The sequence below is a fragment of the Hemicordylus capensis genome, chromosome 4 (genome assembly GCF_027244095.1).
Source record: "Hemicordylus capensis ecotype Gifberg chromosome 4, rHemCap1.1.pri, whole genome shotgun sequence".
In the NCBI taxonomy this organism is placed as follows: domain Eukaryota; kingdom Metazoa; phylum Chordata; class Lepidosauria; order Squamata; family Cordylidae; genus Hemicordylus; species Hemicordylus capensis.
Genome location: NC_069660.1, coordinates 84,026,472 through 84,051,934, shown reverse-complemented (window position 1 = coordinate 84,051,934; position 25,463 = coordinate 84,026,472). Strand labels below are relative to the sequence as shown.

The following is a 25,463-nucleotide window of genomic DNA, read 5'->3' as shown; positions in this document are numbered from 1 at the left end:
GTTCCTATTTTCTTCCACAGTCAATAATTTTGTTTTATTTCAGAACACCAAAGCCAAAATATATGTTGAGACATATAGCTATACAGTGCACAACAAATAAGAGCAGTACTCCTGAAAGAGCTTTTGACTTGACCAGCAAGCTAGAGGTTGCCGGATCTCTGCTGGTATGTTCCCCAGACTATGGGAAACACCTATATCAGGCAGCAGCGATATAGGAAGACACTGAAAGGCATCATCTCATACTGCGCGGGAGATGGTAATGGTAAACCCCTCCTGTGTTCTACCAAAGAAAACTGCAGGGCTCTGTGGTTGCCAGGAGTCGACACTAACTTGACGGCAAACTTTACTTTACCTTTAGGGTAGTTCAGGGGATAGAATATGGAACGTAATCAAGGAGACACTAGATGAACCATAGATTCTTTAGAATTTCACATGATTGTCTCTTGTTCTCCATTCTATTATGTAAAATTGGAATAAAATTCATGTTCCTCACAGTAGTGATGATGAAATGTTACCTGGCTAAGGGAAAGGGTAAATAGAAAAAAAAAACTTAATAAATTTGCATAATTGCAAATATAGTAACACATCTGAATGATCAATTGTCTTCTCTAGGAGTGATAACACAAGGATGATGTTATAAAAATAGGACTTTAATGCATGGCTTGAACCAACTATCTTATATGCGGTCAATGCCGTCTTTGTCTAACATTTGAATTTATGTACATTATTTGATACAAATAGTTATATAGTATAAAGCTTTAAATAAAACATGCTACCTATAGGCAAAAATATTATTTAATCAAATTTCAACATTTAAAGCATAATATAAAAGACTGAGATATGATGATACAAAAATAGTATTTAAATATATAATACTTCAATTATTATCAATCCAGTCCTGCAGTCTTAAACATGTTTATTCAAAAGTAAATTCCACTGAGTTCAGTGCCCCCTCACTTTTTCTTTTAACCAAGTAGGATTTACTATGATTAACGTGATATCAGAATTAAATACATAAAAAATCCTATTTGGGATTTAAAAGCAGAATAATGCGAATTTAAAGCAAGATTTGAATGTTAAGGCGCAATGAATCGTTATTTTAAGGCCATTTTCATCTCATAATTCTAATCTGTACTCCTTCGGTGCCTCCCTTCTCTTCTCCCATCACAGAAGTGCGAGCTCCGAGATGCTACGAGCTGGACCTATACCCGCCTCCTCACGGTGAACTACATATCCCATAATGCTACGCGGCCAGGAGCGCGCGGTAAGTCGATAATACACATGTCCAGATCCAGGAAGCCCGCCCTTTAGGGCGGGAACTGCTGTTGTGGTTGGCTAGTACAGCTGCCGCTTAGAGTGAGTTCGAGGGTCAAAGGGCGTGGAGGTGAGTGGCTGCTGTTGGGGACTCGTGGTGCTGAGGGATGGGGGTGGCCGGGGCCGTCCTGGGGGGGCGGGGGTGTTGGGGTTCTGCAGATAGGGAAATGTCTGAGGGGCGTGGAGGGGAGGGTCGTGCCGGATGGAGCTTTTACAGCCTGCTTCGGGCCTAAGGCCAGGGTTGGGGGCGCGGTGCAGGATGCATTGGGGGATGGATCTCGGCCTGGAGGGATGGGTTGCCGGGGTCTCTGGCAGTTAGCGGGTGTGTGGTCGCCGGTGCTCGTGTCACTGCATGGAGGGAGCGGGCGGGGTGCATTGGAGAAGCGGATTTAGTAAGGCCAGGGGAAGGGATATCTTGAGAGAGCTCAGTAAGGCCTGCTTGGCAAGATGATTTGGGGTGTGCGGGGCCTCTGCTAGACCGGTGGGCGCGCGCGCGCGCGCCCTTCAGGGAGGAAGGGGAGAATTGGCACAGGGAGCTGCAGGCAAGAAGTGGCTGTACAGTGGCGTGGGGAGGTGGCTGGCTGGGTGCGCTTGCTGCGAGATGATTTCGGGTCTAGGATCTTTATGTTATGCTGGGTGGCTGCCGGCCCGTCACGGTGGAAGATTGCATTGAAACAGCGCAGCAAAAGGTTGAGGTTCAAATGGGCTGTGGATTGCCCCTACGATAGACAAAGGACCTTTTTAGTTCGGCCTGGGAGAGTGAGAGAAGGGCAGGTGATTGAGGGTGGGTCCGGCAGTGCCTATGTGTACTAGAATTCAGACTGGGTCAAGATGCACCTAGGTTGGAGCTGACCAGTGTTGATGTGTTTGGAATTAGGGATTTGATAGAGTCAGATTTGGAGCTGAAGGGGGATGGATTGGGATGGCAGGATTGTGAGGGATTGTGGGGGGTGGGGTTAATGATATGTGTAGCTTAACTAAATTGTGGGCTTTATTTGAAAGAGCAAGTGTACAAGAGCTACAGGTGTTTAATAGTACTCAGAGTTGGAAGTGACTGGTAATCTAATTCCTGCCCCCCCCCCCAACGTATCACCTGGCTATTTGGGTGTAAGAGGTATCTGTGGCACATATTCAGAAATGCAGAACTGGCCATAAGGTCTTCTGGAGAAATGCAGAGATGACGAGGCTGCTACTGAGCTCTGGCTTCAGTCCTACACTATTGATTAGGAAGTAATTCCTGTTGAACTCAGTGAGATTTACTTCTAAGTAAGTAATTTTAAGATTGCTCTGTCAGTGTCTGCCCCCACAGGGTGTACATTGGCATTGTTCCCATTTATAAGAATGGGAACACTCAAATTTGGTTTGTAGTGAAGAGACTGATTGAGAGGTTTGACTGTAACCAGCTTGCTAAGCTAGATATCTGGTAAAGGTCTGTCATGATGTAAGCTTCCCCCCCCCCCCCCCGCTAGTTTTTTCATGGGCAGCGTCTTAAGAAGGGACTTGGTTAATTGATATTGATTTTTTAAAAATGAAATATCACTTGAATATGAGACTAGGGCTCTTGGAATGGATTAAAAACCAGAGATGGGTAGTTTGGATGACTTTCATCCATGGGATTTCACAGATCAAGCATCTTGTGAGCCTGAAACATTAGATCAGCATTGTTAATCCTGCGTCCTGTGGTCTGCTTCCACCCACAGTTCATTTTTATTCAGGCCATGGCTCACTTAATGAACATGACTGTCCTAGAGATGTTGAAATTTAGAGATAACTACAATGCATTTTTCTTGATGGCTGCATTTGTCATAGCAATATTGTCTCCTATAACATTCATGATTGTTGGTTTAGGTATCTTTGCTAAATGCACTAAGCATTGCCAGATTTGTGTGTCATCTCTACTAGTTCAGTTGTGTCTCAACTTTCTACCTTTAGGGAGTCCTTTCCATATGAAGTTGTCTGTTGAAGAACTCTTGTGTGTAGCAGAAGAACAGTGAATTGTACAGTATCAGTACAGTATTCACTCCTAAATAGTGTTACATGTTGCATGCTCAGTTTATATGTGTTACTGGATAGCTTTGTTGAATCTTATGTCACTCCACATGAACTAAGAACATATCCCAGAACACAGAACACTCCCAATATATCAAAAGCAGTTGGTGTTAGTGGATAAGCTATAGGGGTGTACATGGACCGTGGTTCAGGCCGTGGCCCAAATTTGGACCAATCCGTGGTCCGGCGAAACAGTTTGGCCTGGTTCAGCCAAACCTCAGACTGGTCTAGCTGTTTGAGGTGGTGCCGGCAGTGTGGCAGGTGACACTTTTAAAAGTAAAGATGCTGGTCCTTACCAGCATGACCACCACTCCAGGCAGCTTGCTGCTGCTGTGCTCCCCCCAGCACATCCCCCTCAGGATGGTTCAGTCAAACTAGTTTGCCAGACCACTGATTGGTCTGAATTGGGACTGCAACCAAAACTGCAGTCTGTGCACACTCCTAATAAGCTATGTTTCAGGGAAGCTTATCTGCTGTTACTGAGCTAGTCATGAAGGAACTTTAGATAAGCTTCTGTGGAACCCCCAGGGTTTCTGGAGCACAGTTTGAAAACAATTACACTAGCCTGTCTTTTAGGATTTATCCTGAGAAGTTCCGCACAGAGAGTTCTTTGTTGGTAAATAACTATGAGCAGTGGATAATAGTTACTTACCAACAAGTGGGTGGTGTGCGCTCCCTGCAACCACAGGTGCTCTGTTCAAAGATTCACCCCTCTGCATTCAGCAAGAGGGAGTGGGTTCCGTCTCGTAGCCATGCCCCCTGATGTCCACATGCCTGCTGACCATGCCCTCCCACCACCACCCTCATTATTGTGCATTTGGAGCTTTGGCCGGGGTTCCAAATTGTGTGGGGAAAGTCCTCTGCATGTTAAGCTTTGCCCTTTACAGACAGATGCTAATGTGCTTCTGTTGAGGGGAGTGAGGCCAGTGGGGGTATTGCGGTGGGGCGAGGGGCATGGCTTTTAAGTGCAATCCTTCTTCCCCTTCACCAACACTTGCTGAACAGTGGGAGGATGTTTGATCAGGGCTGAGGACATGTTTCAGAAAACTGTTTTCACTGCTCTGGTTAACTGATTGAGCTGTTTTATCTAAAGTGGGACACTGGGTGACTAGATGGAATTGTGAGGAATCTCGGGTTTCTAAAAACAGTTGTTGAGTGCAACTCTTTTTTTGGTGAGGGGTAAAGTAAAGAGTGCCGTCTAGGCGGTGTTGACTCCTGGCGACCACAGAGATCTGTGGTTTTTCTTTGGTAGAATACAGCAGGGGTTTACCGTTGCCATCTCCCTCACAGTATGAGATGATGCCTTTCAGCATCTTCCTGTATTGCTGCTGCCCGATATAGGTGTTTCCCAGTCTGTTCCCATAGTCTGGGAAACATACCAGTGGCGATTCGAACTGGCAGCCTCATGCTTGCTAGGCAAGTCATTTCCCCACTGCACCATTAGTAGTATTATTTAAAAAAGAACAATTTAAAAGTGCTATAGGTGCTCAGGATGCTTATATGTAAATCTGGCATGTGAGATCTTGCTCATTAGGTTGTTTTTAAAGGATCAGTGTGCCAAAAGTAGTTAAGTGGATGGCTCACTGAAGAGTGATAAAAACCTGTGGCTTCAGATATGCTCCAGAAGGTGCCAAGTCCTAAGCTGCTTAAAAAAAATTATTTTTCTTGCCCTCAGCTTATTCTTTAATTAGGGTGGAATAGTTGCACAGTGGTGGTGTTCTAGAGAGCAGCTGCTTTCTAATGGGTATTACTGAACTATAGGTCTGACATATTTTCTATGTGAAATGTGCACTTTTTCAAAAAAATGACTAAGAAGTGAAGACTAATAAAACTTGTTTTATTAAAAAGAAAATATGGATGTGGCCAACAAGTAATAAAAACTTCACATTATGTGTGGCTATTATGGTTATAAATTATGATGTATTTATTTAAATATTTCTATCCTGCCTTTCTGTTAAAATGCTTGAAGTGGCTTACAAAATAACAAAAACTTAAAGTAACAATGGGATACAGTAAATAAAAGATGAAACGGCAAATGAGCAAAAAACAAATTCAGAATAAGAAGTGCTAGGAGAACCAAACTAAACAGGTCAAAGGTCTTCACACAGTGCTGAATGGCCACCAAAGAGCCAGTGAGGCCTTCCTATGTAGGGAGTTCCACACCCTGCACATGGCCACAGAGAAGGCCCTCTTGCCATCACAGCTAGTCAGTCACAACTCGGATGTTGAGGGGACAGCCTCTCTAGAAGATCTTATATGGGAGAAAGCAGTCCTTTATCAATCCTGCTTCCAAGTTATGTAAGTCTTCAAAGGACATAACCAGCACTTTGGGGTGCAGAAACAAAGCAGAGGCCAGTGAAGTTGTTGCAATTAGGGAGTTACATGATCCTCAGAACTGGTTCTGGTCAACAACCTGGCCACAACATTCTGGAAAAGCAGAAGCTTCTAGATACACTTCTTTGTAGTGCACACTGTAGTAGCCTGCTTGTGAAATAACTAAGCCAGCATATTACATTTACATTTATATTCTGCTCTTCCTCCAAGGAGCCAAGAGTGGTGTACATAGTTATGTTTCTCATCACAACAACCCTGTGAAGTAGGTTAGGCTGTATGTCACCATGGCCAGATTTGTCATCCCTAGGAATGGGCTTAGTTGGCACACCAACCTAAGTTGGACAAATGGACTCCTGGCCATGACTGTCACCTTGATCCAAGTTTACAGCTGAATCCAGGAGCACCCCCAGACTGAAAACCTGCAATTTCAAGGGAAGTGCAATCTCATCCAAAACAGGCTGAACTCTTATTCCACAATTTTACTAAGCAGGGACACTTCTGTCTTGTCTGGATTAAGCTTCTGTTTGCTTGCCTCTCTCCAGTCTGTATGGGCCTTTTACCCCATGTTCACTTCCACTCCCCAACCAGTTTTTCTGGATGAAGGTTACTGAAATTTGACTTTATTTCTTGAGACAGCATTTCGGCATCTACCTTAATTTTGCCTGTATTAGTTATTGTACATATATAATGTAAGAGTTAGAAAATATTGTCTGCATTAAGAAATGAAACATACATGATGCATATAATTCCAATAAAGAACAGTTTGTATGGTTTTCAGTGAATCATGAAATAACTTAAGCAGCAATCTGCACCATTAATGTTTTCTTCAGGTACCTCTATGTGGATGGATTGTTGTGGCCCAGTTTTTATGTTCAGGTGGGGCTGGGGGCGGGGCGGAGACAGCACTCGAAAATGGCAATTTGGCAAAATGTGGGCCAAATGTCATATTGGTACTAAAGGGTTGAAAACTCTACTGATTTGAAGATACAATTCTGTTATTCCTGGGTACAAACTCTACAGAAAGGATAGAGAGGGGTGGATTGGGAGTGGAATTGCATTGTATATTAAAGAAGGGATAGAATCCAACAAGCTAGAAAACCTAGGAGGACTGAAGTCCTCAACAGAATTATTATGGGTGACAATATGAGGACTGAAAGGAAATGTGTTATTAGGACATGCTATCGCCCTCCGGATCAAAATGCTGACAGTGACCTGGAGTTGAAGAAGCAAATCAGAGGGGCATCAAAGAGAGACAGAGCTATACATAGGAACATAGGAAACTGCCATATACTGAGTCAGACCATTGGTCTATCTAGCTCAGTATTGTCTTCACAGACTGGCAGCGGCTTCTCCAAGGTTGCAGGCAGGAATCTCTCTCAGCCCTATCTTGGAGAAGCCAGGGAGGGAACTTGAAACCTTCTGCTCTTCCCAGAGTGGCTACATCCCCTGAGGGGAATATTTTACAGTGCTGCTCACACATCAAGTCTCCCATTCATATGCAATCAGGGCAGACCCTGCTTAGCTATGGGGACAAGTCATGCTTGCTACCACAAGACCAGCTCTCCTCCCTCTAATAATAATAATAATAATGGGTGACTTCAATTACCCTCACACAGATTGGGCAAATTAACATTTGGGCACTGACAGAGAGGCCACATTTCTAGACTTGCTAAATCTGCCTTAGAACAGTTGGTCACGGTACGAACCAGAGAGAAGGTGGCCTTGGACTTAAAAACCACCCTGAGCCTTTTTTTGGAAGGGTGGTATAAAATTGAATTAATAATAATAATAATAATAATAATAATAATAATAATAATAATAAATAAATCCTGAGTGGCGCCTAGGACCAAGTGCAAGATGTCAGAGTTGTAGAACCTTTGGGGAAAAGTGACCCTAGTGCAATCCAATTCAGTTTATATGTGAGTGAAGCACTGCCAAGGAAGACCAGAACAGATGCATTGGACTTCAGAAGAGCAAACTTCTCAAAAATGAGGGGACTGGTAAAAAGGAAGTTAAAAGGAAAAGTCGGGAGGGTCAAATCACTCCAGAAAGCATGGAACTTATTTAAAACCACAATAATAGAAGCTCAATTGGACTGTATACCAAGAAGGAGGAAAAGTTCCACCAAGCTCAGGAGGACACCAGCGTGGTTAACAAATAGTCAGGGAAGAAGACTTCCTTCAGAAAATGGAAGGCCTGCCCAAATGAAGAGAACAGGAAGGAACATTCATGAACAGAGTTCCTGAACTCTGGCAAAAGAAATGCAAGGAGACAATGAGGGATGCAGAAAGAGAGTTTGAGGAGCATATAGCTAGAAGTGTCAAGGGGAATAACAAAAACTTTTAAAAATATATCAGAAGTAGAAAACCTGCCAGGGAGACAGTTGGACCCTTAGATGATGAGGGTGTGAAAGGGGTTATTGAGGAGGATAAGGAGATTGCAGAAAAACTGAATAGGTTCTTTGCATCTGTCTTTATGGTGGAGGATACTGATCATATTCCTACTCCCTAACTGAGTTTCTCAGGCTTGGAGGCTGAAGAACTGGGCTGATTTGAGGTGAAGAGAGAGGATGTTTCAAATTGTCTTGAAAAAGTAAAAATTAACAAAATGCCAGGGCCAGATGGCATCCATCCAAGAGTTCTGAAGGAACTCGAATGTGAACTTGCTGATCTCCTAGCAAAAATATGTAACTTGTCACTACAACTGGGCTCTGTACCAGAGGATTGGAAAGTAGCTAATGTAACTCTGTTTGCAAAAGGGGATCTGGGGAACTGCAGGCCGGTTAGCTTGACTTTTGTGCTGGGTAAATTGATGGAAAGCATACTTAAGGACAAAATTGTTAAACATATAGAAGAACTGGCCTTGTTGAGGGAGAACCAGCCAGTGGTCCCTCTAATTTTTTTTCCATTTTTGTGCAGAATTCGTTTTGTTCTGGGCGGCAGTATCAAGGCAGTGTGTGCAAACCTGCATTCAGAGTGGGGCCTTCCTGATTCAACTTGAGTGGGATCTAAAATTAACTGAGCGGACATCAAAAAACTTGTGAGCACACGTGCGCATGCCTTAGAGGGAACAGTGCAACCAGCATGTCTTTTGCAAGGGTAAATCTTGCCTCACTAACCTTTTGGAACTATTTGAGTGTCAGCAGGCATGTAGATAAAGGTGATCCAGTTGGCATAGTATACTTGGACTTCAAAATTGTTTTGTCAAAGTTCCCCACCAAAGGCTCTTAAGTAAGCTTAGCAGTCATGGGATAAGGGAACAGGCTCATGTGTTGTTGAACTAGTTGACGGACAGGAAAGAGAAGGTAGGAATCAATGGACAGTTTTCACAATGGAGGGAAGTAAGAAGTGGAGTCTCCCAGGGATAGGTACTGGGACCAGTGCTCTTTAACTTGTTCATAAATGATCTAGAAGTTGGGATAACCAGTGAAGTGGCCAAATTTGCAGATTACACTAAACTATTTAGGATAGTGAACTCCAAAAAAGATTGTGAGGAGCTCCAAAAGGATATCTGCAAACTGTGTGAATGGGTGACAAAATGGCAAACATGGTTCAATGTAAGCAAGTGGAAAGTGATGCATACTGGGGCAACCCCCCTCCCCCCCACTTCACATATAGACTGATGGGGTCTGAGCTGTCAGTGACCGACCAGGAGAGAGATCTTGGGGTTGTGGTGAAAGTGTGGACTCAGTGAGTGGCATCTGTGAAAAAGGCAAATTCCATGCTAGGGATCATTAGGAAGGGGATTGAAAATACAAATCCTAATGTTATAATGCCCTTATACAAATCTAGGTTGTGGCCACATTTGGAGTACTGCATACAGTTCTGGTCACCATAACCTAAGAAGGACACTGTAGAACAGGAAACGGTACAGAAGAGGACAACCAAGATAATCAAGGGCCTGGAGAACTTTGCTTTTGAGGCCATGCTACAGCATCTGGAGAGCTGGTCTTGTGGTAGCAAGCATGACTTGTCCTCTCAGCTAAGCAGGGCCCACCCTGGTTGCATATGAAAGGGATACTAGAAGTGTGAGCACTTTAAGATATTCCCCTTAGGGGATGGAGCCACTCTGGGAAGAGCAGAAGGTTCCAAGTTCCCTCCCTGGCATCTCCAAAATAGGGCTGAGAGAGATTCCTGCCTGCAACCTTGGAGAAGCCCCTGCCAGTCTGTGAAGACAATACTGAGCTAGATAGACCAATGGTCTGACTCAGTATATGGCAGCTTCCTATGTTCCTGTCTGGGGATTTTTAGTTTGGAACAGAGGCGACTACAGGGAGACATGATAGAGGTGTATAAAATTATGTCTTGAGTAGAGACAGTAGACAGCAAAATTTTTCTCCCTCTTTACAACACTAGAACCAGGGGTCAACACATGATACTGAGGGCCAGGGAATTTTGGATCAACAAAAGGAAGTACTTTTTCACACAGCACATAGTTGGAATTGTCTACCACAGGATGTGATGATGACCACTGGCTTGGATGGCCTTAAAAGGGGCTTAGACAAATTCGTGGAGGACAGGTCTTTCAGTGGCTACTAGTCTGATGGCTATAGGCCACCTCCAGCCTCAGAGTGACCAAATGCCTCTGAATACCAGTTGCAAGGGAACAACAGCAGGAGAGAGGGCATACCCTCATCTCTTGCCTGTGGGCTTCTCAGAGGCATCTGGTGGGCCACTGTGAGAAACAGAATGCTGGACTAAGTAGGCCTTTGGCCTGATCCAGAAGGGCTGTTCTTATATAAAAATGTCCAGTGTGTTTTGACAACATGTACTTCAAGGGCAATAAGTCTCTACATTCTCCTGTTTCAACAAAGTAATCTCCTCCTCTGGTTCTCAAAAGAGAAAATAGGAAGATGCTTTATATTGAGTTGGGCCATTGGCCTGTTTAACACAAAACACTGACTGACAGTGGCTCTTCAGGGTTTCAGGCAGAGGTGCTTCCCAATCCTACGTGGAGATCTAGGAATTGAACCTAGGACCTTGCGTGCAAAGCATGTGCTCTAGCATTGAGCTGTAGTCCTAAATAATCTCTTTTTGAGAAGACTTATTGTTGGAATACATTGGGCACTTTTTACCTTGATTTGGCACTAGTTTTAGATATTCCTTTGCCTTTCTCTTACAATTGCATGGGTTCTCTGTGACTTCTTCCAACATCACTTTGATTAAGTTTAGATGGAAGAGCCAAATATGCAGATCACTGACATGATCTCTGTCCTGCAAACATAAGTCTCTCCAAGAGGCCTGGTGATGTTCCTGGGAGGAGGAGCCATATAATTTGTCTTGCCTCTGGTTTTTTTTGTCTAGATTTTGCCAGAGTGACATGAGAAGATGCCACATGGAAGTAGATTCCACTTAGTAACTTATAAACTGGCCCCACATTGATGCCTATTTGGAGATTTTTGTTTTTGTGCATTGGAAATTTAAGGGCGATCATATACCAGTTCATCAAATAATATAGGTACACAACTGTGTAGCTCATTCACAACTGTGAAAGCTTGTTATTGTTTGTGCCAAAGTTAAATAAAAAATATGAAAGTTAAGGTGTGAGCCCCTGGTTCTGTCTTCTCAGTTTATTCTATGGAGTTGAAATGTTTTGACTAATTAAAAATTATGAGGCTACAAGCATTCCATGAGCAAGTTCTGCTATGGACTTCTAAGAAGATGTGGGTTGAATATTACAAACCTGTTCTCATTAGACATACAGGAACTTGGTAACCTCTTTGCATGTAGAGCTTGCTTACTGAAAGATTTCCCTTGAAAAAATTGGTCTTGCAGTCATTGTGTACAACATTCCCCCTGGTTTGAGCACCCTAAACTTGTCATTAATGCACTACCTTCCCCATTACATTACAAGGCTCGTATCTCAAAGATGCTGACAGGCTGATGTTTGAACAGGCTGAGCATGTAAAGGTGGAGAATAGTAGTACTATATTCGGTAGGACCCCTAGTGATATGTTTAACCACTATGGAATTTTATGTGAATTTCAAAACCTTGCCAGGAAAAAAAAGTCTGTATTCCATATCTAACTAAGCTAAAGAAATTCTTTCATATTCTATCTTCCTATTATAGTAAGAGCACTTGTAATGGATGAGAGTAGTGGTCCATGGAGTCTAACATCTCCCACTAACAGTGGCCAGTGTTTGGATTCTCCAGTGGGATTGTAGTGCAAAGAATGTATGGAAATATCAGTTCCTTCCTTAGTTCCTGGCAGAAGCACAAGGAATGCCCTCACAGTTTGTATGCCCTAGTCTTTTATATTTGTCCCCTGACTTTTCCTATTAATTAGTTCCACAAGCCGGATTTTGAAGGCACACAGTGCAGTAATCTTGCTGAAATGAATCAGGTTGGGGTCTGGTCATTGCCTGGATTGAAGACTGCCTGGGAATCCTGTGCAGGTTCTCTTGTGTTCTGTTGTAAGAGGGAGGGATATAAATCAAATATTCTGCTTCTGGTATGCCAAAGCATAATTGTCAGTATGAAGATCAGATCAAAAATCCATAGTCTGCAATGGCCAACCAGATGCTTCTGGGAAGTCCAGAAAGAGGGCATGAAGGCAATAGCCTTCTCTTGCTGTTGCTCCCCAGCAACTGGTGTTCAGTGGTATACTGCCTCTGAACATGGAGGCTCAACACATGACAGCCTGTGATAAACCGCTCCTTTATGAATTTGTCTAATCCTCTATTAAAGCCATCTATGATAGTGTCTATTGTAAATGCTATTGTTCATTGTCATCTGTTGTTCACTGCACAGTAAATAGGCATGGTGTGAAGAAGTCCGTTCCCTTCTTTGTCTTCTGCCAATCAGTTTCAGTGGATGATCCCAAGTACTTGCATTTTGGAAGAAGGAGAAAGCCTTTTGACCTCATCGTACATAATGTTTCAGATCTCTAGCATGTCTCTCCTAAGCCCTGTTCAGGTATCTAAAGAGTTTCTGTGATTGGAGACTGGGGTGCTCCAGCCCCCTGATCATTGAAATGGAGGTAGACACACAAGGTTAATCTCTTTAGTTCAGGCGAATGCTTCTCTAAGTGTGAAGAGTTGGGCGAGAGAGTGAGTGATGGGGTGGGACTTCTGACTCACTTCCAGCCCTTTAAGTTTGTTCGATGATGTTCTCTTTGAATGCCTGGGCTATAGTTTCTCTCCCTCTGCCCAACCCCTTGTTAATGAAGGAATCCCACATGCTTTAGCATTTCCTTGTGAGCAAGGTTCTTCAGCCCTTTCATAATGTTAGTTGCCCTTTTCTGCATCCTTTCCATTTTTCTGTATTTTTCTAGGTGAGCAGAACTGTACATAGCATTCCAAATGTGGCCACAACATAGATTTGTAAGGATATTACAGTACTGGCTGATAGGATCTAACATAAAAGATATAGTCCCATTCCCTGCACTGAGTCTTCTTTATAGGCAGATATTTCTTTACCACAGCTAATGAAAACAGGTGAAAACTTGATCTTAACAAAAAGCAGGGGAGGATCCAGTGGTACTGTGATCAGAGTACTTCCAGTTGATATAGGATGGGATTTTTGTGTCCTCATATCCATGTCTTCATTTCTTTCCTTTTCTGAAAATCTTGCTATGATATTTTGAAAATCTTGCTATGATATTTTGAGTTACTAAAATATTGCAGTTGGACTCTCTATTGTGATGTGTAGCCATTTTTTCTTGGTGTCGATGTAGTCTTTGGCTCCTGTTGGCTGAGTGGATGCGGTGTCTTAGAAATGTGTATGGAGAGGGGTGATATTAGCATGGGGCTTTGCTTTGCTACCTTCCTGTCATGCCAATGGCAGTTTCATCATTGGAGAAATGCAGATGCTAGTGCAGCTGCAAGTGGTGGATGAAGTGAAGGGTAACTATGCCAGGTCTTGTTTCTTCCTTCAAAGACAAAGCTCTCAGAAGTCTGAAATGGCAGCTTTCAGTCTATAGTAAGTAAGTAAGTTATTGTGCAGATTTTACTAGAGCATGTCTTGAATTCTCTTGGCATAGGATGTTTTAAGCCTTGGTTATGCTACTCTGACCTTTTGTAACCTGTTGCCCAGTGTGTGCCTAATTGTATTTAGGATTATTTACTTACTTACTTACTTAAAATATTTATACCCTGCCCCTCCAGTGCACTACTGCTTGGGGTGGCTCACAACAATAAGATAGACACAGATACAATAAAAGTAATAAAATAAACTAAAATAATAATAAATACAATTCAGATTAAAAACTACAATCCTTATCAGGTTCAAATTAAAACTGAAAATTATAAAAAGCTAAAGAACCTACCAGATATAACAAAATAATATTGGAGAATTAAAAAGCCTCCTTAAAAAGGTGTGTTTTAAGATGGTTTTTAAAAACACTGAGGGAGGGAGCTTGGCAAAGCTCTTCAGGGAGGGCTCTTCAGGATGAGGCTCAAAGTCTCTTATTCTGTGGATCATGTCCAAACTTGTAGCATACAGGTTATACATCCTGCAGGGGAGCTCTTGTGGAGTGGAGAAGGAACAGAAATGGTGCTTCTCTACTGCCTTCTGTTCTGAAGAAGTAAACACATTGCTCTATTTGACACTTATTTATTTATTTATTTGTTTAATTTATTACACTTTTATACCGCACCACACACATCTCTGGGTGGTTCACAATGATAAAACAGTTAAAACACATATAAAAACACATAAAAACAATTTAAAAATTACAATTTAAATCTAACAATTTAAAAACCAATCACAGAATTAAAACCCATACATTATTAAGAAGCTGAAAAAGCCTGAGTAAAAAGATGAGTTTTTAAATATTTTTTTTAAATTGTCAGAGATGGGGAGGATCATATCTCTATAGGGAGCGCATTCCATAGTCCCAGGGCAGCAACTGAGAAGGCCCGTCTCTGTGTGGCCACCAGACGAACTGGTGGCAACTGGAGACGGACCTCCAGAGACAACTGCAATGGATGGTGGGATTCATAGTGAAGAAGACGTTCTCTCAAATACCCAGGGCCTAAGCCGTTTAGGGCTTTGTAAGTTATAACTAGCACTTTGTATTTTGTCCGGAAACCTATTGGCAGCCAGTGTAACTCCATCAGTAAAAGGAGCAATATGGTCTCTCCGAGATGACCCAGAGACCAACCTGGCTGCCGCATTCTGAACCAACTGAAGTTTCCGGACTACGTACAAAGGCAGCCCCACATAGAGCGCATTACACAAGTCAAGTCTGGAGGTTACCAACAAATGTACCACTGTTTTGAGGTCATTGATCTCAAGAAACGGGCACAGCTGGCATATCAGCTGGAACTGATAGAAAGCACCCCTGGCCACCGCCTCAACCTGAGAAACCAGGGAGAGGTGTGAATCCAGAAGTACTCCCAGACTGCGAACCTGTTCCTTTTGGGGAAGTATGACCCCATCTAGAACAGATAGATCAAAATCGTCTCTGGAGTTCTGACCCCTCACAATAAGTACCTCCGTCTTATCTGGATTCAGCTTCAGTTTATTCTCCCTCATCCAGCCCATTACTGCTTCCAGGCAGGCATATGCCAGCTCCTGAAGAAGTTGATATAGGCTTCCAGGCAGGATATGCCTGGACATATACAGGCTTCCAGGCAGGATATGCCAGCTCCTGAAGAAGTTGACATAGAGAAGTAGATCTGGGTGTCATCAGCATACTGGTAACACCCAGCTCCAAATCCCCTGATGATCTCTCCCAGAGGTTTCATGTAGATATTAAAAAGCATTGGAGAAAGTACGGAGCCTTGAGGGACACCATACTTAAGCTCAGATTTTGAAGAGCAACAATCTCCAATCGACACCATCTGGAATCTATCTGAGAGGTAGGAGCAGAACCACTGTAAAACCCCATAGCCCACCTGAAAACCAGTTTGAAATGGGTCTAGATAATCAGTTTCCTCCAAGACCGCCTGGAGCTGGGAGGCCACCACCCTCTCAGTTACCTTGCCCAACCACTGGAGGTTGGAGACAGGCCTATAATTGCTCAACTCCAAGGGATCCAATGCAGGCTTCTTTAGAAGAGGTCTAATGATTGCCTCCTTAAGACAAGGAGGCATCCTGCCCTCCCTCAGAGAGGCATTTATGATTTCCACCAGGCCGCCTACAACAGCCTCCCTGCTAGATAGAACAAGCCATGTTGGGCAAGGGTCAAGAGAGCAAGTGGTAGGCCTCACCACTCCAAGCAGCTTGTCCACATCCCCAGGAGTCACAAACTGAAACCGATCCAGTCGAATCGCATAAGAGGAGCTGTTGGGCACCTCCAGTTCAGACATCAAATTAATTGTGGAGTCTCCATTTAAGTTGGCCCGAATCCGAGAGATTTTATCTGCAAAAGATTCTTTAAAAACATCGCAGTGGGTAACTGATGACTCCAAATTCTGGTTCAAGGGAGGGGGAGCAGATACTAGTCCCCTCACAACCCTGAACAATTCCGCTAGACATGAACTCGCAGAGGCAATACTGGCCGAAAAGAACCGCTTCTTTGCCGCACATATCGCCTGAGCATAGATCTTTAAATGTTTTCTATGTCTTAATGTCAGATTCGCGTCGATTCTTTCTCCACTTGCGCTCCAGTCACCTACCTTGCCGCTTCAGCCCCCCTAGATCTTCTGTATACAAAGGGGCCAGTTTTGAAGCAGGTCGGAGGGGACACTTAGGAGCAATCGTGTCTATTGCCCTGGTGAGCAAGTTGTTCCAATTCTCAGCCAGGGCATTAACAGGATCACCGGCAAAGCCAACACTGAATCCCTCCAAGGCTTCTCGAAATCCTACCGGATCTAATAACCTCTTCAGGTGGACCATTCTAATAGGCCCCTTGCCCCTGCGGAAGTGGAAAGTGGTCGTAAGTCCAACCTTAACCAGATGGTGGTCCGCCCATGACAATGGGGAAATCACAGGAAACCCCACCCACGGAACACCACCCTGATCAGAGTAAAAGACCAAATCAAGTGTGTGACCTGCAATATGCGTCGATCCAGAGACTGCTTGGGATAGGCCCATAGTTGTCATGGCCACTATGAACTCCTGAGAGCCACACCACCTCCCCACCCACGTCCCCTCACCTGCTCCTCTCCAGAATATCCTGGAGGGAGAAGCTGGGCCCAAACTGGGCCACTGGCCTCCCGCCAGTGGCACTGGGGGGAGTGTGGCTTTAAGGGCGGCGGGGCAGTATTTACTCCCTCCTGCCACTTTTCTCCCTCCAGCGCTCGACTTCTTAGCAAAGTTTTTGGGGCAGCAGAGTTCCTCCCTGCCTCCCTTGCCCCCATCGTTGTCTGGAATAAGGAGAAGTTGCCGGTGGTTCTGTGCATCTTGCTGCCATGCATGTGCCCGTCGCGGTGCGCGCGCCACACACGTCACATATTGCATGTGACGTGTGCGGCACGTGGCGCGTGGCGGCAGGCACATGCGTGGCGGCAATTTGCACGGAACTGCCGGCAACTTCTCCTTATTCCAGACAACGATGGGGGCAGAGGCGGCAGGGAGGAACTCTGCCACCCCAAAAACTTTGCTAAGAAGTCGAGCGCCGGAGGAGGAAAAGCGGCAGGAGGCGTAAGTACTGCCCCTCCGCCTTTAAAGCCACAGTCCCCACCCCCCTGCTGGACCGGCTGAATTCTGAACCGGTCCGGAAGCCTCTTACATGGCCCCGGACTGGTTCCGTGCACTCTACTACTCGGTAATACATACCAGGTTGGCTCCTTCAGATTTATTTTGGACCGACCTGACATTGCAGAGAAGCAGGATAAGGTTATGTGGGTTGTTGGCAGTGCTCCCTGAGGTCAGAGTACTGGCAGGACAGGCAGAAGGGGGGACAGCAATTATATTTCTGACCACCCTTCCCCTGGAACGGCCTGCTGACCTGACAACGTTACTCCTTCTATTCCCCACCACCACTGGGATAGCAGCTCCACATTCAGTGGCGCCCCCTATCTTCCCCATCTCCAGATGAACCCAAACACTTTGTAGCAATTTCAGGCCAGTTCTAAAAACAGCTAAGCAGAAGCTCTACTGTTGAGTAGCTCCTCCCCAATCTAATAATTAAACAGAGGATCTGGCTCTCGCCCTCATTCTCCCCCGAAGTGGTTCCCCCAAAGGGGCAACCCCCTTTGGTGTCGCTCCTTTGGTGGCGGGCCCACCGCCACTGGCCATGTGCCTATATAGTCCTGGGCAGCCACAGCTCCAACAGGTGGAACGCAGGAACTCCAGCTGCCCAGTCACCTCTGGCCCCAGTCCTGCAAGGACTCACCACCACAAACAGTCTTGGCTGGAGCAGATGGCAAACAAAGTGGGGAGCAGAAGAGGAGGCAGCCAGGCAGGGACTCCAGCCTCTCTCTCTGGGGTCTGCCAAGGCCAGATGGAGTCTTCCTCTTCCTTCCACCAGCAGGCTTCTGGCTTAATGGTGACAAGAATAGCATCACTGTTCCCTCTAAGGCGTGTGCATGTGCACGTGCTCACAAGTTTTCTGATGTCCGCTCAGTTAATTTTAGATTCCACTCAGTTTGATTTAGGAAGGCCCCACTCTGAATGCATGTGTGCACATAGTGCCTTGATGTTGCCGCCCAGAACAAAACTCATTCCGCACAGAGATGAAAAAAACTAGAGGGACCACTCAACAGTGCTGCTGGATAAGGCCCAATACTAAATTAGTCCAGCATTTTGTTTTCCACAGTGGCCCGGTAGATCCCTCTGAGACCTGCACAGGCAAGAGGTGAAGGCATGCCATCTCTCCTGCTGTTGCTCCCCTGCAACTGGTATTCAGAGGCATCTGGTCTCTCTGAGGCTGGAGGTGGCTTATAGCCACCAGACTAGTAGCCATTGAAAGACCTGTTCTCCATGAATGTGTCTAAGCCCCTTTTAAAGCCAGTAGCCATCACCACACTGAGTGGCAGAAAATTCCAATTACGTGCTGTGTGGAAAAGTACTTCCTTTTCTTGGTCCTAAATTCCCTGGCTTTCAGTTTCATGAGTTGACCCCTGGTTCTAGTGTTGTGTGTGAGAGAGAAAAATTTCTCTCTGTCCACTCTCTCTGCTTCATGTCTCATTTTATTATATACTGTCTCCTGAAAGTCACCTCTTTTCCAAACTAAAAAATCCCAGATGCTATAGCTGTGCTTCATAAGGAAGATGCTGCAACCCCCTGATCAACTTGGTTGACCTATTCTGTACCTTTTCGAGTTCTACATTGCCTTCTTAAGATACGGTGACCACAACTGAACAAAGTACGGTCGTCCCTCTCCAACCGTGGGCTTCCCAATCGCGGATTTGAGTATTCGGGACTGAAAAATTGCCACCGGTCTCGCCAACTGTGACCTGAGTATCCACAGTTTAGTGATATTTTTTAGAAATTTGGGTTTTCCTGGGTGATTTTGGGGGGTCATTTCTGGGTGTGTGTGTCGGGGGATTTCTGGGGGGTCAGAGGGGTAATTTCTGGGGGTCAGGGGGCAAGTCTTTCTGTTTTTTATCTTGTTTTTTGGCTTGTCTGCGACCACGATTCCCCTAACCCCTGTTTCCACTGCTTTCCTATTGCCCATCTACCGCAATTCACCAACCACAAGATTTTGCAGTAACGGAACCCTCACGGTTGGCGAGGAATGACTGTACTCCAAATATGAGCACATCATAGATTTGTATAAGGGCATTAAATCATTAGCATTTGTATTTTCAATCCCCTTCTTAATGATCATTAGAATGGAATTTGCCTTTTTCTCAGCTGCCGTGCACTGAGTCGACACTTTCAATGAGCTGTCCACCATGACCCCAAGATCTCTCTCCCGGTCTGTCGCTAACAGCGTGAAGTTGGGGTGGGTCCCCCCCCAATGTGCATCACTTCACACTTGTTCACATTGAACCGCATTTGCCAATTTGTTGCTCCTCACTTTAAAGAATATAAGGGGTGGTATCCAGACCGAAATACTGCTCTGTCAGTGGACGCTCCTTCCATTCATGGAAAGAGTGTTTCACTAGTGCAAGAGGTCCTTGCATGATCGGAAGGATCCTTTGCAGGAGTTCAGCCTCTGTGAATGGAATCAGCTTCTGCTGATGAAGCACCACTTCATTAAAGGTCTAGATGCCATCCAGGTACAATAACATAGGAACATAGGAAGCTGCCATATATTGAGTCAGACCCTTGGTCCATCTAGCTTAGTATTGTGTACACAGACTGACAGCGCTTTCTCCAAGAATGCAGGCAGGAATATCTCTCAGCCCTATGTTGGAGATGCCAGGGAGGGAACTTGAAACCTTTTGCTCTTCCCAGAGCGGCTCCATGCCCTTGGGGGAATATTTTACAGTGCTGCTCACACATCAAGTCTCCCATTCATATGCAACCAGGGTGGACCCTGCTTACCTAATGAGACAAGTCATGCTTGCTACCACAAGACCAGCTCTCCTCTCATAACCTGGTAGATGTTAAGCCTTAGGAGATTTATTCCAGAAAACCCTTGAAACAATTGACCAAGGGATACTGCTAACAAAACCACAGTTCTTGACTACTGTTTGATTTTATCTGCTTTTTGCTGAAAGCCAGCTATTGGAACTATCTAACTGTCTCGTTTGTGCCCAAGCATGGGTTTGATTTGTTTTAATTATACTTGCTTGTAAAATTTAAATATTAATATTATGCACAAAGAGCCCATAAATGGAAGATTCATAGGCTACCCTGTCTCGTTGCAAAAATTAGTTGCATGCCTGCATTTTTTTTTCAACTGCAAAGCAGGTGATCTACATTTCTCATGGGGCAGGCAGGGTCTGTCTTTTTCATCTGCCATTATTGAAGGAGGGAATCTTGAAGTATGCTGATTTCTTTCCATTGTCTGCCTTTGTTTCAGTCTTTGTTTCCTTTTTAAAAAAACACACATGCACATTCTTGTATGCTATTCCTACTACTGTATTGCTTTTCCTTCATATACATCCAAGCTGCATGATAGTCTTGGTGCCAGATCTTCTCAGTAGCCCCTTGGCAGGCAAGCTTGTGCAGCTATTCAACCTAATCACAACCTATTGTTGTGAGCCACCCCAAGCAGTAGTGTACTGGAGGGGTGGGGCATAAATATTTTAAATAAATAACACACTGTAAGAGGTTCCTTACTGGGTCCCACCATCTAACTCAATATCAGGGCTTAATTTGAACCAGAGCTTGTTGGGAGTTAGCTCTCCAACCTTGCTCCGTTGCCAGAGCTCATCCTTGAAACAGGTGAATTAGGATATAACTGTATTTGAATTTCTGTCTTGTGCCAGGAAAGGGAACTCTCTCAGCCTCAGTGAGCTACTTTTCCAGACAATACTAAGAGGATATTGAAATAAAAATAGAATTCAGCTTTCTTAAAAGGAGCATCATATATTTTCTAGTTATCTTTATATAGTTAGGTCATTTTCATATCTGGAATAATAGAAGGACCAGAATAAGTGCTTAATTTCACTTAGGGCTGGTTCACATGATTGATCCCATGTCAAATGGGATCATTTTTATATATGAATTAAATGAAAACTGGAGTTGCCAGCAGCACGTTCATGTTGTGTAAACTCAGGATTTTTTCTTTGATTTCAGATTCGCACTGCGATCCAACATTAATCTGACATTGACAGGCCAAGTTCATATCTAAGATTATGGATTTCAGCCTAATGTTGCTGCAGCACAAATTGGAGATTGCATAAAATCCTGAGTTCACACTACATGCTCTGTGAGAATGTATGCACCACCAGGATTTTCAGTTTTCATTTAACTGACGTGAACCAATGTGAATTGAGTGAATTGAGATCACGCTAGGCCTCAGAATCGACTTCAAAAGGCATTGTCAAATCCCAGAACCTCCACACCTTCCTCATATTGGTGACTTCTACTGGTCTACTGTTTGGGTATTATTATTTCTAGAGCATTTATACTAATTAAGTGCTGTACCTAAGCCAAAAGAAAGACACAAGCCCTGCCCTTAGGCTTTTTTACAGTCTAAAAGGCTAGACACACACAGGGAGGGGAGTGGAGAGAACAGGTAGAAGAGGGAGATCAGTTTGGTAATACCAGAAATATAGGCAAGTGTTCAAGATGATTTAAATTAATTTGAGGCCATGTTGATCTTTCCTGCTGTTCTTGGACTAGAAAAGATAACCATCTCCAAGTAGCACCTGGCTGGAGCCAGAGTATCTTCCTTGCCTCTGCAGCCACAGGCTAATGCGCTCAGTAAGAGGATGCAAGCCTACCCATCAATAGTCTTTGATATTCCCATTCCTTACAGATTAGCAAATAATTGTTTCAAAGTTGCAGTATATTTGCCTCTTCATGTTTCCAGTGGCAGTGAACATTGTTCCCTCTAGGGTGTGTGCATGTGCACGTGCTCACAAGTTTTTGGATGTCTGCTCAGTTCATTTTTTATCCCGCTCAGGTTGAATCAGGAAGGCCCCACTGTGCATACAGTGCTTTGCTACTGCTGCCCAGAACAAAACTCATTCCACACAGAGATGAAAAAATTTAGAGGACCACTGGCAGTGAATCCTGCAATTAGCTCAGTGCTATGTAGCTTTCTCCTCCTTTTCTCTGTGTTAAACTTGCTGCATATTTCATTTTATTGAGTCCTCGCTGTTCTGTTGAATCTTTTAAACTACTTCACGACATCCAGCCATATTTGACAACTATAAGGAGTGGCAGTTGGATAATATGAAATGATGATTTGAGTGGCTAGATAGAATGGCTTGTGTTTTTGGATGTTATAACATAGCCATCTGATTCTGGATGTGTAGGAATCTATATATATATAATTCTCCTGGGTGTGCCTTTCGAACGTGCGTCCCGGCAGCCCAGCTGATTGGCTGGGCTGCGGGGGCGCCTGATTGGTCCTGGCGCACCCAGGAGAATTGGCTCGCCCGGAGGCAAGGCGGCGGGCCAGGCCAGGCGGTGGCGGAGGCCAGGCGGCGGGCCAGGCCAGGCGGCGGCGGAGGCCAGGCGGCGGGCCAGGCCAGGCGGCGGAGGCCAGGCGGCGGGCCAGGCCAGGCGGCGGAGGCCAGGCGGCGGGCCAGGCCAGGAGGCGGCGGCGGAGGCCAGGCGGCGGGCCAGGCCAGGAGGCGGCGGCGGAGGCCAGGCGGCGGAGGCCAGGCGGCGGGCCAGGCCAGGAGGCGGCGGCGGAGGCCAGGCGGCGGGCCAGGCCAGGCGGCGGAGGCCAGGCGGCGGGCCAGGCCAGGCGGCGGCGGCGGAGGCCAGGCGGCGGGCCAGGCCAGGCGGCGGCGGCGGAGGCCAGGCGGCGGGCCAGGCCAGGCGGCGGCGGCGGAGGCCAGGCGGCGGGCCAGGCCAGGCGGCGGCGGCGGAGGCCAGGCGGCGGGCCAGGCCAGGCGGCGGCGGCGGAGGCCAGGCGGCGGGCCAGGCCAGGCGGCGGCGGCGGAGGCCAGGCGGCGGGCCAGGCCAGGCGGCGGCGGCGGAGGCCAGGCGGCGGGCCAGGCCAGGCGGCGGCGGAGGGGGCCAGGCCAGGTGGCGGCGGGGGCAAGGCGGCAGGCCAGGCCAGGCGGCAGAGGCAAGGCGGCGGGCCAGGCCAGGCGGCAGAGGCAAGGCGGCGGGCCAGGCCAGGCGGTGGCGACGGAGGCAAGGCGGCGGGCCAGGCCAGGCGGTGGCGACGGAGGCAAGGCGGCGGGCCAGGCCAGGCGGTGGGGGCAGAGGGAAGGCGGCAGGCCCCAGCCCGGCCGCAGATGTGAGGCGGCGAGGGCGGCCCGACCCGGCAGCATGGTGGTGGTGGCGGGGGCTCTCGGCCCGCCCGCGGCAGCAGCACTTGGCCCCGAGACGCAGATGTTCTGCGCCCGGGCCCACTAGTACATTTATATTTCTGTTGTCTTCGCAAATGGAGTCATTCTTCCTGTAAATTTATCTACTTGATTCACGGCTTTTATTTCTTTACCTTCACGTTATTTTGAAACTTGAGAACTTTGTCTTTCATTTGTTTAATAATTTTTAAAGAGTAGATAATCAGCTTGAAATGGTGTGTGGCAATGCCTGGTGAAGTTGCAGAAGCTGCAAGAATGAGTTTGAACTGGATTTCAAGTAGTCAGGGAATGGGGCTTTGGGCCCCTCACAGCTCTTTCTCCTTCCTCATGATTAATACTTTATGCCATGTTGGGGGTAAGGGAAATATAGGCATAATTGCTCAGAGTGTATAAGCTGCAGAATTCAACTTTGATTTCTTTTTAAAGAACATCCACAGCCAGATTTAGGGGAATGCTTCTGTCCCAAACCCAGTCTTACTAGTTTTCATACTTGGACATGGGATCCCTCCCTGGAGCTGTTTAGATTCAAAATGATATTAGGGACTGATGCAACGTGTGTGTCTGAAAACACACACCCCTGCAGTTTAAACTAGCAAATGAACTTGGTTTTAAAAGAAATGGTTATTCCTGCTCTGGGGCAGTTATTGGTTGGCTGTTGCTGGCAGTACTGGCACTGTCAGGCTACTGCCCTCTTAGGAATACTTTAGCTAGTTCAAGCCCAAAAAGCCATATTGTCATTGTGACCTGGGCAGGGCTTTATTTTAGTCAGAGCTCATCACCAGAACCTGTTCTGGGTCCTGGGATTTCTTTTTAATGCTAGGGCTTTAGAACTTGTGAAGTCAGTAGTAATGGGAGATCATTCTTCTAGGCCCATGTAGAATGGATTTGCTTAGCCAGTGAGGAACGTACATCCACTCCTACACAACTTTGGAGTAGGAGGCAGGGATTCCATCTCTTGGATTCGGGCTGACCTAGATGGAGACTCCACAATTAATTTGATGTCTGAGCTGGAGGTGCCAAATGACTCTTATGTGATTCAACTGGATCGGTTTCAGTTTGTGACTCCTGAGGATGTGGACAAGCTGCTGGGAGCGGTGAGGCCTACCACTTGCTCTCTTGACGCTTGCCCAACATGGCTTGTTCTATCTAGCAGGGAGGCTGTTGTAGGCGGCCTGGTGGAAATCATAAATGCCTCTCTGAGGGAGGGCAGGATGCCTCCTTGTCTTAAGGAGGCAATCATTAGACCTCTTCTAAAGAAGCCTGCATTGGATCCCTTGGAGTTGAGCAATTATAGGCCTGTCTCCAACCTCCCGTGGTTGGGCAAGGTAACTGAGAGGGTGGTGGCCTCTCAGCTCCAGGCGGTCTTGGAGGAAACTGATTATCTAGACCCATTTCAAACTGGTTTTCAGGTGGTTTTCAGGTGGACTGCCTTGGTCGGCCTGATAGATGATCTCCAATTGGAATTGACAGAGGAAGCGTGACTCTGTTGGTCCTTTTGGATCTCTCGGCGGCTTTCGATACTATCAACCATAGTATCCTTCTGAAACATCTGAGGGTGTTGGGGGTGGGAGGCACTGTTTTACAGTGGTTCTGCTCCTACCTCTCGGATAGATTCCAAATGGTATCGGTTGGAGATTGTTGCTCTTCAAAATCTGAGCTTAAGTACGGTGTCCCTCAAGGCTCCGTACTTTCTCCAATGCTTTTTAACATCTACATGAAACCTCTGGGAGAGATCATCAGGGGATATGGAGCTGGGTGTTACCAGCATGCTGATGACACCCAGATCTAGTTCTCCATGTCAACTTCTTCAGGAGCTGGCATATCCTCCCTAAATGCCTGCCTGGAAGCAGTAATGGGCTGGATGAGGGAGAATAAACTGAAGCTGAATCCAGATAAGACGGAGGTACTTATTGTGAGGGGTCAGAACTCTAGAGACAGTTTTGATCTGCCTGTTCTAGATGGGGGTCATACTTCCCCAAAAGGAACAGGTTCGCAGTCCTGGAGTACTTCTGGATTCACACCTCTCCCTGGTTTCTCAGGTTGAGGCGG

General features: G+C 45.9%; 1 protein-coding gene across 5 annotated transcripts in view; it reads left to right on the top strand.

Moving 5' to 3' along the window:
• Window positions 1-1,258: 1,258 nt before the first annotated feature.
• Window positions 1,259-25,463, top strand: part of ERI3 (ERI1 exoribonuclease family member 3) — a 304,483-nt gene continuing 280,278 nt past the window's right edge. For 2 of the 5 annotated variants that reach the window (XM_053248976.1, XM_053248972.1), the window contains exon 1: window positions 1,586-1,636. In XM_053248976.1, the coding sequence (XP_053104951.1) occupies window positions 1,606-1,636 (31 nt within the window). In that variant the 5' untranslated portion in view covers window positions 1,586-1,605. Of the gene's footprint in view, window positions 1,385-1,585; window positions 1,637-2,555; window positions 2,581-8,668; window positions 8,796-25,463 lie in introns of those variants that run through there. The other 3 variants (XM_053248973.1, XM_053248975.1, XM_053248974.1) reach the window with 3 other exon arrangements.